Source organism: Phyllobates terribilis, unplaced genomic scaffold (assembly GCF_046119375.1).
Source record: "Phyllobates terribilis strain yellow unplaced genomic scaffold, ASM4611937v1 Scaffold_2__4_contigs__length_985480577, whole genome shotgun sequence".
NCBI classification, from domain to species: domain Eukaryota; kingdom Metazoa; phylum Chordata; class Amphibia; order Anura; family Dendrobatidae; genus Phyllobates; species Phyllobates terribilis.
Genome location: NW_027362762.1, coordinates 130975158 through 130989680, shown reverse-complemented (window position 1 = coordinate 130989680; position 14523 = coordinate 130975158). Strand labels below are relative to the sequence as shown.

At 44.8% G+C, this 14523-nt stretch overlaps 1 protein-coding gene across 1 annotated transcript in view; it reads right to left on the bottom strand.

The window, feature by feature from the left end:
• The window catches only part of INTS6 (integrator complex subunit 6), a 61439-nt gene extending 48848 nt beyond the window's left edge, over positions 1–12591 (bottom strand). Inside the window, exons 1-3 of the mRNA XM_073662638.1 lie at positions 12179–12591; positions 11971–12048; positions 2484–2633 (exon numbers count right to left, since the gene is read on the bottom strand). Coding sequence (XP_073518739.1) covers positions 2484–2633; positions 11971–12048; positions 12179–12289 — 339 coding nt within the window. The 5' untranslated portion in view covers positions 12290–12591. The remainder of the gene's footprint in view (positions 1–2483; positions 2634–11970; positions 12049–12178) is intronic.
• Between the last annotated feature and the right edge of the window lie 1932 nt (positions 12592–14523).

Sequence of the window (14523 nt, the reverse complement as noted above, 5' to 3'; positions counted from 1 at the left end):
CGATCCCTGGGCCAATTAGTGGCTGCTTCATTCTCTCCTGTCTTCAGACAAATCAGACATCCGGAGGAAGCTAGAGAGGTGTCTGATTTGAGGAGACCGTAAAGCAGCTGCTGAGTGGCCGTAGAACTCGCATGGCATAACAATGTCCCGGGAGAGCCAGTGCCAACACGGCTGGTGAGGCGGCAGCACCATGGGAGTGTTTAAGTTTTATTTTACTGGGTGGGCAGTGTTCGAGAAGGAGTTGTCAATTGTGGATAACCCTTTTAAATCCTTAATATGTAAGGCCTTCAGTGATTGGCTGATCATGTGCCAAGGCAATTGTTTAGTAGCAGTTGGAGTGAAAATATATTTGTGTTATATTAATCATTCTTATTGCAAATGCTATTGTTCATAAAAACTTGAGATTATCAAACATTTTATAGTTTAAGTTTTCTTTGGGAAGGTTTTTACAATACTTGATGAATTAATGTATTCAAAGCAAATAGTATCTCTTATGGGATCTGAACGCTGAACACACCTATACTTAAGATTATCAGTCTTTGAAAATGGTGCATGACTTAACGATTGTTATTCAACCACTTCATTCACGATTCTCTTCCTATATAAACGCTGGTCTGACCGTTTGCTCGTGACTTATGATGGCATCGTTTAAATGATTATCTGCTCGTGTAAATGAAACCTTAGTGGGTATTTACTTATGTGCTGTCTCTAATACCTTGTAATGGAATCAACTAATTAATTCTATGGGGCAGACAGAGGTACAGATAATGCAGCCACATCATTATATTATGAGATAATGACTGGACAATGCTAAATTCAGGAGCAAATGCTTTATTCCATGAGGCGCAAGATAGGGATAGTGTGGAGAGCCTCCATCCTTGTTCTGGAATAAAGTATATGTATCACTTAATTGTGATTGCTGTAATCACATCTTATACTATGGCACATCTGACTTTGGATTATTATTCTTCTGAGCATCACTGAGTCCTAGTGATTATAGTGCAGCACAATTATGGGACTTGTAGTGCTAATAAGGTAGCAGTGCCAGTCCTTGTCCTTATTGAAGATGTGGAAAAAAAAATATGTTGGGGATATTCTGAAAACTTTTTCTATTACTATGGTTTGGACTAACTTTTCCTAGGAAAGAAAACAGAAAAAAGTGCAGGAGGTTATCAGACTTATGTGACTTGATGTGAGCATTTGGAAACCTTCTTACCTTGCAGCGTAGCTTCACATTTATGAAGATCAGTGCTTGAATATTAGATGTAGGAGAAGTCGAAAGTGTAAATCAAATTCCCCATATGGGCAGAAAACTTGCCGATTTAGACCGCTAACCGTATTCAACTTACAACCTCAAACAGCACTAAAAGTCCTGTTCCGTTATCAGAATGCATTCACAAATAAAACAATGCTTAATATTAAAGAAAATCAAAAAATGTCAAGTTGTTCAGAAATTTGACCAGGAAATGGCATAAAAACCACACCGCTTAAGTGTCACTTTTCCTGCAGTGATGATGTTGTGTGACCGCTGCAGACAATCACTGGCTTTAGGGTATGCGCCCACGATGCAGAAAATTTCTGCAGCGTTTCTGCATGTTCTTGGCAGTAAAAACACTTGCAGATTTTACACGAGGATTTGACTTGCGTTTTTCACATGCATTGGGACCTCAAATCTGCATGCAGAAACGCACAAATAACGGACATGCTGCGGATTTTTCCACAAGGAAAATCCGCTGCGGAAAATTCTGCAGCATGGGCACAGAACATGCAGATTTTCATTGGGGATCAAGGGGCACGGATTACCAAGCGCTTTGCAAGCGTTTACGCTGCGGAAATTCCGCAGCAAAAACACTTGAAAAACACATAGTGGGCACAGCCATAGAGTTAACACGCCATGCAAGTCTAGTGATTTGCTTGAATGGTCGCGTGAATGATGGCCATAATGTCATTTCTGCAAGAGCAATGGGGCCATTGGAGAAGATTTATAGAGTACCTATGTATTATATTATATTTTCTTGCATCTAGCCTTTTTTTACATTTTGGAAACCACATTAAAGTGATATTGTCACTGATCAGACTTGGATCGCTCCATTCTCGTTGGTCAAAAGACCATGGCCAGAAGTCACATGTGCCCAGCATCTACAGTTTATGTCCAAAGACTTAGAGTTTTTACAGAACTCTGTTATGATGATATGTGCCTGGTGATCTAATATGAGTTTATTCTAAGTAATTGCTTGTTTCCAAAAAGTGAATTATTGCGCACTTAACTTGTATATTTTTTTTTTAGGCCTAAAACTGTGAAGGAAAAAAAAAAAAAAAAAAGGTTAAAGTTTCCTCTAGCAAGCTATAGATTCTGCCATTCTTTACATTTGGCTGTTTCTTGTGTCACATTAAAGTGAATGGGTCTCCACAGGAGTCGAAATATTAGAGATACAAAAATCATGTCTGAAGGAAAGTATTTTCCTTCTCATGTTCGGACCTACCTGTCCATAGTTGTCTATGCCAGTTATTAATCTATTTAAATTTAACAAATCAAAGGACATCCTTAGGGCTTGGCCGAGACTGGTGAGTCCAACTGCTTGAAGATTTTTTAACTCATCCATAAAAGTAGCGTGATTTTCCTTCCATCCGGCCTGCAAAGAAAGCAAAGGACATATACTCTTCAAACTCTGCTAAGGAACCAAGTGCTACTTCCTCCAAGCTTAACCAGGTTCACACTTGCGTTTCTTTTCAGTATGTTTCTTAGCTCTGCATTTGATGGAGGTTTAATATATTTTTTTTTCATGTCTACCCATCTTCAATTAATTACATGGATGAAAAAAAAACAAAAAAAACACAGATCAATGACAGAGCTGGTAAAAACATATACACTTTGTCATGAGTCCCATAAAAAGAAAATAGGATCCATTGAATATTTAGACCACAGAAACTCTGGGCAGAGTCATTGAGTACAATGAGGCTAACAGAATCCAAAGTCAGCAACTCTAAAAATTAGTTTGGCCTCCTTTCCGATAGTGTCCGTCATTTCAGCCCTACCCCATAGCTTACTTGTGCCATTTAAAGAAAAAAAAACAGGTGCCGAGGAGGCAAAACAGTCGAAAGTTGGAGATTCTGAACTCCGTTTGCCTCCTTGTACTCAATGCTTCCATCATAGTTTGGTCTGAATCCAGTTTTTTGGGGCTTTAGATGGAACCGCTAAGTCATAGATGTAGAACGAAAACGTATTGTGAATCCAGAGTTGGGTAGCATTGGAGTTATCAGTCAATTTATGAACAAGACAACATAATTTTTCATGATTTTTTGCACACAGTGATATGACATTGTCACTCACTACAACTTACCAATGTTCAGACACCCAAAGATAAAGAAAAAAAAAGCACTCCGGGAACAAATTCTGCAACAGAGACAGTCACCGAACCTTACAACAGGCCATTTAAATAGCATGGCATAAAAAAATTAAAAAAAAATTGCCCTGAACACAAATAGCTTTTCTGATGTAACCCTGGTTGTATCTGAAGGCACGGGGTTACTTGTGCCTTTCTGTAAAAATGAATTTATTGATAAGGTTGACTAACGACTTTCACAAGTCAAATACGGACCCTATAATGAAACCGGATGGAGAGCAATGGATTTGCATTCATTGCTATGTTTTTCTGTGAAATAAAAACCGATCGCTTTTGTTCAAATAGAAAATAGCAATAAATGAAAAAGCTAATCAAATCCTGAAGCATCCAAATTCTTTGTACTGCTCAAAGATTTTAATGCAGGTATTCTGTCTATAAAAACAGATCAAAACAACATGGCATTTTTGAAAAACGAAGGGAAAAAAAAAAAGTGTCCATATGAATAACCCAACTGGTTTACATCGGCACAAGATTTCAATCCAATATAGGGATAACAAATCCGCTCATGTGAGAGTCTTTAGTCAAACTTTTGAGAGGGACATATCCACTCTTAGAGCAGTTTTTCATTGCTTTTTGATCAGAATAACTTGATGTGGTCGTTCATCCAGTGGAAAATAAATATATATATATATATATATATATATAAAAATATATATATATAAAACACAGTACTCTATTGGGAATTTCTTGACTTCGAGAACTAATCGAAAACAGGCTGTAAATTCGATTTTAGACCGGAGATTGCAAATTTAGACCCATTCCTGCCCATTATTTGCCATCTTGTCACATGAACCAGTACAGCAAGTGGCCTCAGATGGGTTGAGCCATGTTTTTCCCCCACTCATTGTCAGCCTGCAGTTCAAAATGTGTCAATATTGAATGACAGCTACATGCCATCAATAGAAGCCCAGACTATAGATTGCTCGAGATCGATTGTCAGAACACATGGCATTCTCACCCAAGACAACAATGTTCACATATAAATAGTGAAGTCATTAAAAAAAATTTTTTACACACATATATTGTGCATTGTGAAAGTATTTGGCCCCCTTGAACTTTTCTACCTTTTGCCACATTTCTGGCTTCAAACAAAGATATAAAATTATAATTTTTTGGGGAACAATCAACAAGTGGGACGCAATCGTGAAGTAGAACGAAATTTATTGGATATTTTAAACAAATTAAAAACTGAAAAGTGGGGCGTGCAATATTATTCTGCCCCTTTACTTTCAGTGCAGCAAACTCACTCCAGAAGTTCAGTGAGGATCTCTGAATGATCCAGTGTTGTCCTAAATGACTGGTAATGATAACTAGAATCCACCTGTGTGTAATCAAGTCTCAGTATAAATGCACCTGCTTTGTGATAGTCTCAGGGTTCTGTTTCAAGTGCAGAGAGCATCATGAAGACCAAGGAACAGACCAGGCAGGTCCGAGATACTGTTGTGGCAAAGTTTAAAGCCGGATTTGGATACAAAGAGATTTCCCAAGTTTTAAACATGTCAAGGAGCACTGTGCAAGCGATCATATTGAATGGAAGGAGTATCAGACGACTGCAAATCTACCAAGACCCAGCCGTCCCTCTAAACTTTCATCTCGAACAAGGAGAAGACTGATCAGAGATGCATCCAAAAGTCCCATGATCACTCTGGATGAACTGCCCAGATCTACAGCTGGAGGTGGAAGAGTCTGTCCATAGGACAACAATCAGTCGTACACTGCACAAATCTGGCCTTTATGGAAGAGTGGCAAGAAGAAAGCCATTTCTCAAAGATATCCATAAAAAGTCTCATTTAAAGTTTGCCACAAGCCACCTGGGAGACACACCAAACATCTGGTCAGATGAAACCAAAATCAAACTTTTTGGCGACAATGCAAAACGATATGTTTGGCGTAAAAGCAACACAGCTCATCACCCTCAAAACACCATCCCCAGTGTCAAACATGGTGGTGGCAGCATCATGGTTTGGGCCTGCTTTTCTTCAGCAGGGACAGGGAAGATGGTTAAAATTGATGGGAAGATGGACGGAGCCAAATACAGTACCATTCTGGAAGAAAACCTGTTGGAGTCTGCAAAAGACCCGAGACTGGGACGGAGATTTATCTTCAAACAAGACAATGATCCCAAACATAAAGCAAAATCTACAATGGAATGGTTCAAAAATAAACGTATCCAGGTGTTAGAATGGCCAAGTCAAAGTCCAGACCTGAATCCAATCGAGAATCTGTGCAAAGAGCTGAAAACTGCTGTTCACAAACGCCCTCCATCCAACCTCAATGAGCTCGAGCTGTTTTGCAAGGAAGAATGGGCAAGAATTTCAGCCTCTCGATGTGCAAAACTGAGACATACCCCAAGGTACTTGCAGCTGTAATCGCAGCAAAAGGTGGCGCTACAAAGGGGGCCGAATAATATTGCACGCCCCACTTTTCAGTTTTTAATTTGTTAAAAAACTTTAAAATATCCAATAAATTTCGTTCCACTTCATGACTGTGTCCCACTTGTTGATTCTTTCCCAAAAAAATTATAATTTTATATCTTTAAATTTGAAGCCAGAAATGTGGCAAAAGGTACAATGCACTGCAATAAATTATATATCTATATCTACACACATACATATATACACACAGATCTATCTATACACACACACATACACTGCTCAAAAAAATAAAGGGAACACTTAAACAATACAATGTAACTCCAAGTCAATAACACTTCTGTGAAATCTACCTGTCCAGTTATGAAGCAACACTGATTGTGAATCAATTTCTCCTGCTGTTATGCAAATAGAACAGACAACTGGTAGAAATAATAGGCAATTAGCAAGATAGCCCCTAGAAAAGGAGCGGTTCTGCAGGTGGTGACCACAGACCATTTCTCTGTTCTCATCCTTTTTGGCTGTTTTGCTCTCACCCCTAGAGGTACAGTAGCATGAGGTGGTGTCTACAGTACAACCCACAGAAGTTGCTCAGGTAGTGCAGTTCATCCAGGATGGCACATCAGTGCGAGCTGTGGCAAGAAGGGTAGCTGTGTCTGTCAGCACAGTGTCCAGAGCATGGAGCAGATACCAGGAGATGTGGAGGGGGCCGTAGGAGGGCAACAACCCAGCAGCAGGACCGTTCTCCTTTGTGCAAGGAGGAACAGGAGGAGCACTGCCAGAGCCCTGCAAAATGACCTCCAGCAGGCCACAAATGTGCATGTGTCTGCACAAACTGTTAGAAACCGACTCCATGAGGGTGGTATGAGGGCCCGACGTCCACAGATAGGGGTTGTGCTCACAGCCCAACACCATGCAGGACGTTTGGCATTTGCCACAGAACACCAGGATTGGCAAAGTCGCCACTGGCGCCCTGTGCTCTTCACAGATGAAAGCAGGTTCACACTGAGCACATGTGACAGAAATGACAGAGTCTGGAGACGCCGTGGAGAGCGATCTGCTACCTGCAAAATCCTTCAGCATGACAGGTCTGGCAGTGGGTCAGTAATGGTGTGGGGTGGCATTTCTTTGGAGGGCCGCACAGCCCTCCATGTGCTCGCCAGAGGTAGCCTGACTGCCATTAGGTGCCGAGATGAGATCCTCAGACCTCTTGTGAGACCATATGCTGGTGCGGTTGGCCTTGGGTTCCTCCTAATGCAGGACAATGCCAGACCTCATGTGGCTGGAGTGTGTCAGCAGTTCCTGCAAGATGAAGGCATTGAAGCTATGGACTGGCCCGCCCGTTCCCCAGACCTGAATCAGATTGAGCACATCTGGGACATCATGTCTCGCTCCATCCACCAACGTCACGTTGCACCACAGGTTATCCAGGAGTTGGCGGATGCTTTAGTCCAGGTCTGGGAGGAGATCCCACAGGAGACCATCCGCAACCTCATCAGGAGCATGCCCAGGCATTGTAGGGAGGTCATACAGGCACATGGAGGCCACACACAATACTGAGCCCTCATTTTGACTTGTTTTAAGGACATTACATCAAAGTTGGATCAGCCTGTAGTGTGTTTTTCCACTTTAATTTTTGGGGTGGCTCCAAATCCAGGCCTCCATTGATTAATAAATTTGATTTCCATTGATGATTTTTGTGTGATTTTGTTGTCAGCACATTCAACTCTGTACCGAACAAAGTATTCAATGAGAATATTTCATTCATTCAGATCTAGGATGTGTTATTTGAGTGTTCCCTCTATTTTTTTGAGCAGTGTATATATATTCTGAAATCCTGAATGTACAGCCAGTGTTCGCACCCCCAGCAGACTGTCGCTGGATGCTCCACATTAGAGATGGTAACTCTGGAAGCCTCACATTGCCCGTTATACTGTTGTGCAACTTCAAATTGAGTCACCTTATCAATTTAACAGGTCCTTATTGGAGAGGTTCTCAATTAAAAGACTGTCACCAGGTTGTTACTATGCAATATCAGCATGATGTAGGGGCACAGACCCCAATTCCAGCAATGTATCACTTACTGGGCTGCTTGCTATAGTTTTGTTAAAGTCACCGATTCCTCCGCTGCAGTTCTCTGAATGTTGAGCTCTATATAACCTTGCCTACACCCGATTGGCAGCTTTGTGTACTGTGCATAGGCAGAAAGCTGCTAATAAGTGATGGGGCAGGCTTACCCAGTAGTAGAACAACGTGGCACGATACAACTAATCCTCTAGTGATAATCCCCTGCTGATAAAACACTGATTTTTCTGACACTACAACAAGCAGCCCAGTAAGTGACCACTAGAATTGGGGTATCTGCCCAATATCATGCTCCTCTCAGATTAACTAGCAAAACTCTGGCATATGTTACATTTAAAAGGAATCTGACAGTTTTGCGCCACTTCATAAACAATTTATTAATGTTTATAGGCGCCGGATTAACACTGTTGGATTATCCACATTATTGCTTGTTAAGCAACATACAGATTTATTTCTGCATCTTTGTTTCTTAAAGGTGAAACATTTATAACAAGTCTCTACGTATTAACCCCGTGACCAGAGCAATGTCTGAATGCGGCTTGTGGCCGACTACACATCTCAATAAATAAGCCGGCCCCTTATCTGTCCATCAGTGGTAACAGAAGGGGGCTGGCCTAGTTACTGAGGTCAGCCCAGCAGGTAACGTCACGCAGCACCGATGACATGTCAATATAAGAAATGCTGTTGTGTTGCTGATAACCCAGAAGTGAGGCTGTCGGGACCAGTGCTGATAGCAGGAGACTGGGGAACCTATGTTCATTTATATATATGAGCAAGATGAATATTTCATCATGTAGGTTAGACAGTTGAACAGACTGACACCTTGATATCTGCGATCTCATTTCTTATTTCAGAGAAATCCACGTTTTTCTTAATATGTAAATGAGCTGTTAAGATCTATGGGCCGGATACAGATCTCTGAGAATCCTCCTCCAGTGCTGCTTCTAAATAAAAGAAGGAGTTACCAGGGTGAGACATGTAGATCAGGAGAGCCGACTGTCAGTCATTACATGTCTCACACTGGTAACGCCCTTTTATTAATAAGCTCTGGAGGCGGATTCTCATGCAGATCAGTGTCCGGCATATAGATCTTAACAGCTCATTTATCTATAAAAGGAAAATGTTATATTTTTCTTGGAACCTAGAGGTATATGTAGCTAAATAATTTTAGTGCCGTGTGCTAGCCACATTGCACACATTTCCATATCTTGCGCCACCTACTGGCTAGGGAATACACACATTTAATATGTTTAGCGATCATATCCATATTTTTTTTTTCTTACTTTTCTTGCCATTTTGGATTGTCCCAGTAATCATGTTATTGTACAGCACAGGATATAGAGAACTAGGGGACGGTATGGACTACAGCCAGTCCACGCTACTACTGAGAGCAAAGTCCGTTCTGGAAAAAAAGGTTCCCTATCATTTTACCAAATTTCGAACAAGTCGCAGTAACATGGGCTTTCTATGAATATTCGCACCCCTCTTACGTCTGCGCTCTCCTAAGTGCTCCTGCCCCTTTACTTGACAAATCGTGGTGGTTTTAGGATTCATACCTTACCAATGAACACTCCAGACCTGTCAGACTAATTGAAATGATTGGAAGTGTTGCCTATAGCAACCACTCCTTTGTTCTCTGTAAATACAGTCGCCAAGAATAGTAGGAAACTCCACTGATGGGGTTTTTAAGAAAGCCTTGTACTAAATAATTCCTAAATAGACAGGTCAATAAATTAAAAAATAAAATGTCATCTAATGAACGAACATGTTGAAAAAAAAAAAAATTAAAGAAAATTGAAGTTCTATATTCTCCATAGTGACGACCTGAAATGTCATCAGGGGGTTGAATCTGAGCTCAGGAATAAAAGAGGCAAAAAGATCCGTAAAAACTTGGCCAGATGAATGGGAAAATCTCAGAAAACTAAGGGTCTATTTACACCGACCGACTGGCGGCCTGATACAACCAGCGATCCGTAAACCGATCAGCTGCCATGTAATAGTCTGATTACACAGGCACACCGCGTGAAACTGTATACAATGAACAATATTAGATTGCTCAGTGTGCACAGGCTGCCAGTGTTCTCGGCACATCGAGCCCTGTTCACACAAGATGCTGCACCACCGAGGACGATCTTTGGCAGTACACAAGATTTCACCCAATGAACGACCGTTTTGCTCGTTCATCGAATGACCACCAACCTGTTTACACTGCAAAATAATCGTGAAACGAGCGTTATTGTTTTTTATGTGAACCAAGTGTCCACACAAAAAAAAACTCTGACATGTCAGTTTTTGATGCGAGTCACCAAATAAATCAACACTCAAATTGAAGAAACCGTGAAAAAAAGCAACTTCTGACAACTGTACATTTTTTACTGATTAATAGGGAAATGCTAGGACTTCTTGGAATTTTTTTTCCTTACATAGGGAGTAAAATGGGTAAAAGCAGAGAATTTTAAAATAGACTTGAACCAAAAAGTAATTAGGCACATTGATGAAAAACATCTCGTATGCAATAAATTGGGATGTCTGAAAGCAACCCAACAAGAAAACTACTTAAGATAAGGGACTTGCAGGGTTTTTTGAACATCTGTCCACCTTCGGGTACGTGCACACGATCAGTAATCGCTACAGAATGGACGCAGCGCACTTAGCTGCGTGCAATCCGCAGCGGCCAGATGTTACAGCATAGTGGATGGGATTTGTAGAAATCCCATCTCCACTATGCGTCTCCATACACCTGCAGAACCTGACATGTGACGCGTCTTTCCAGACCACAGCATGGCAATTTCTCCGGTGGGTCCGCATGGGGGCATTGCCCATAGACCTGACCTCTATGAGAAAAGTCCGCATGTGGGGGAAAAAAAAAATGGTGCCGCTTATTAGCATAATGAGAAGAAGCTGCCGACTGCTTCTCCGCAGCATGGGGGCCGCAGCAGGCTCCGGATGGTGGAAATGTAGCTTTAAAGGGGATGTCCAGTTTCTGATTAAGTCTTTTAGTTGGAAAATAAACCCACAATCGGTTTATAAACCAAACAAAAAAAAAAAAAAAACTGTACTCCCTCTCGCCCACCGTGTAATTGTCTGCAGTCTTGTCAAAAGTACTGCTGACAATCCATGAGCTGCTCAGATCACTGATTAGTTGCAGCGCTGTAGACGTAACGCCAGCGCTGCAGATAACAGACACCTGGAGACTGGTCGCAGGAGCTGGGGAGGGCGAGTAAAGCTTTTTTTTTTAAATAAAAATAAAATAAAACCTGAGGCCATAGATGTGGGTTTTTTACAAAACCCATTTAAAGGGGTATCCCCATCTCCAAGGTCCTATCCCAATATGTGGTAGGTGTAATAATAATTGTAGATCCCTCCAATTAGAAATGTAGTATAGTTTTTCTGATTAGCTATGTCTCTTACTTCATGCGCAGGCATCGCAGGACCTTATGTATCCATGGTTATGACCACTAGAAACTAGCTAACTCACTATATCAGTGGTCGTAACCATGGATAACTAAGTTCCTGAAATGCCTGCACATGAGGAAAGAGACATAGCTAATCAGAAAAACTATACTACATTTCTAATTGGCGGTATTTTCTATTATTATTACACCTATACATACTGGGATAGGATCTTGGCGATGGGAATAACCCTTTACCTGTTAATATCAAAGGTTTAATGACATTTACCTACACGGGACATTTATCCAACAGCTGAGCCAAACCTGGTCCAAAACAGCAGTGGCCACAGTGTGCAGCTGACAGGGCATGCTGGGAAGTGTAGTTTTGCAACAAGTGTGCAGGCACAGGTGGGAGCAGCCTGGTGGCCACTGCCAGCACTGATCTCTGCACAGGGGGGATCCAGGCCATTAGTTGCAGAGCACAGCTCGGGCCCCTGGAGTGCGCTCAGCCGGTGGCCCGGGGCCTCCCGAGCGCTGCTGCCTCCCCCCGGGAATGTCACTTCTAGCTGCCTTCCCACAATCCCTTGCACACAGCTGGGGGGGGGGGGGTGTCGGCCATGTTCCTGTCAGTGAGGCGGTGTGTGCTCACCCTGGTGGCCGGCAGTGACCCGGGCACACACCCGGGCGGGGGTGAGGACGCGGGGGGGCGCTGTTTACCTTGATCCCATACGGAGGCTCCTCCAGAGTGACCAGCATGTACCTGTCTCCTCTGCTGGCGGGGTCCCGGGATCTAAGCTGGGAGACAGAGAGATGGGGGTGAGTGCAGGGAGGAGAGCGGAGCGGCAGCAGCACCCCCGCCTCAGCGCTGCACTGGCGCCTGCCTGCCTGCAGGGGGCGCTGCTCACTGGCGGGGTACTTACTATACCTTCATGAAAGTCTCTACAGCGCCCTTCGCTATGTCCAGGTATGTGGTGCCCAGGTGGCTGCGCTGGTTCATGGAGCCGGACGTGTCTAGCAGGAAAAGTAAGATGGGCATAGTGCTGCGGCTACATGGGCAAGCGCCACTCACTGAGGAACCTCCCTGACACTACGCGGCGTGTCTCCTCCACCGCAGCCCCATGTCCTCCTCTTTGTGTGACAGCCTGTGGCCCCGGACTCCTCTGGGAGGCCGCCTAGAAGGGGTTAATTACAGTGGTGGCCTGTTACACTGGTGTTTGTGGGAGCCGCACTGGCTTGTTTATGCCCCCTTCCCCCCGTGGATGTGACAGAAGTTTGAATGAGTTCAGCACTACTTCCCCTCTCGCAGCCTCTGTCTCCCTCTACTGAGCGCTTCCTTTCGCACTCGCGGCTTTTAAGGCGAGCAGGAGGGGTTCTAGGGATTCTAGTGGGCTACGTCACTGGCCATGTGATTAACGACAAGGTGCTTCTATTGGTTGTTCGTCTTGCGCCTACTTAACATATTCATGAGCGGTTTGCGAGCTAGTTCCGCGGTTAACTCTTTCGGCTGCTATGCATGCGTGTCTGCGCAAGGCAAAAAGATAGTGGGTAGCCGACGTGAAAGTGTTACAGCAGCGCGCGGGAGGCGGGGAAAGGAGCCGGACACGCGGCTCTGGATGGGCGGGAAGATGTGAGGTCGTGGGCACGCGCGCGAGTTGGGGTGCGCGGCTATAACGGGCGTCGTCGTCAGTGATTTTCCTTCAGTCGTCAGCAGAGGAGCGGTGGTGGCGGATGGATTGCGGCAGCGCTCTCGGGAGGCCGTTACATAAGGGCTCGCTGCCTTGTTTCTCCCTCTATACGGTTATATAATAGTGTAGGTGAGGTCCTCCGCGGCGGGGGGAGCGGCTCCGCGGTGTCCTTCACCGGCCGGGGCTGTGCCCTTCTAGGGCCGCGGTAGAGATCAACGCTGTGCCGGGCTCTGCGGGAGCAGCGGAGTGTTAGAAAGCAGTGCCCATGTAATTAAACTGAGGGGTTGTAGTGGTTCCCCTGTAAATAAATGTGGAGAGGGTATAGCCGTGCCCCTGTAATTACATGGGGGGGGGGGGTGTAGCTGTGCCCCTGTAATTACATGGGGGGGGGGGGGTATAGCTGTGCCCCTGTAATTACATGGTGGGGGGGGGGGTATAGCTGTGCCCCTGTAATTACATGGGGGGGGGGTATAGCAGTGCCCCTGTAATTACATGGGGGGGGGGGGGTATAGCTGTGCCCCTGTAATTACATGGTGGGGGGGGGGGTATAGCTGTGCCCCTGTAATTACATGGGGGGGGGGGGTGTAGCTGTGCCCCTGTAATTACATGGGGGGGGGGGGGTATAGCTGTGCCCCTGTAATTACATGGTGGGGGGGGGGGTATAGCTGTGCCCCTGTAATTACATGGAGGGTATAGCCGTGCCCCTGTAATTACATGGGGGGGGGGGGGGGTGTAGCTGTGCCCCTGTAATTAAATGGGGGAGGGGGGGTATAGCTGTGCCCCTGTAATTACATGGAGGGTATAGCCGTGCCCCTGTAATTACATGGGGGGGGGGGGGGTGTAGCTGTGCCCCTGTAATTACATGGGGGGGGGGTATAGCTGTGCCCCTGTAATTACATGGTGGGGGGGGGTATAGCTGTGCCCCTGTAATTACATGGTGGGGGGGGGGTATAGCCGTGCCCCTGTAATTACATGGGGGGGGGGGTGTAGCTGTGCCCCTGTAATTAAATGGGGGAGGGGGGGTATAGCTGTGCCCCTGTAATTACATGGAGGGTATAGCCGTGCCCCTGTAATTACATGGGGGGGGGGGTGTAGCTGTGCCCCTGTAATTACATGGGGGGGGGGGGGGGTGTAGCTGTGCCCCTGTAATTAAATGGGGGAGGGGGGGGGTATAGCTGTGCCCCTGTAATTAATTTCCTGGGGGGGGGGGAATAGCAGTGCCCCTGTAATTACATGGGGGGTGGGGGTATAGCAATGCCCCTGTAATTAATTTCCTGGGGGGGGGGGTATAGCAGTGCCCCTGTAATTACATGGGGGGTGGGGGTATAGCAATGCCCCTGTAATTAATTTCCTGGGGGGGGGGTATAGCAATGCCCCTGTAACAACATGGCAGGTGGTAGTAGTCCACGGTCATTACATTGGGGAGGGTATAGCAATGCCCCTGTAATTACTTGGGGGGGGGGGGGGTATAACAGTGCCCCTGTAATAACATGGCAGGTTATAGTAGTGCCCCTGTAATTACATGGGGGGGGGGGGTATAGCTGTGCCCCTGTAATTACATGGGGGGGGGGTATAGCTGTGCCCC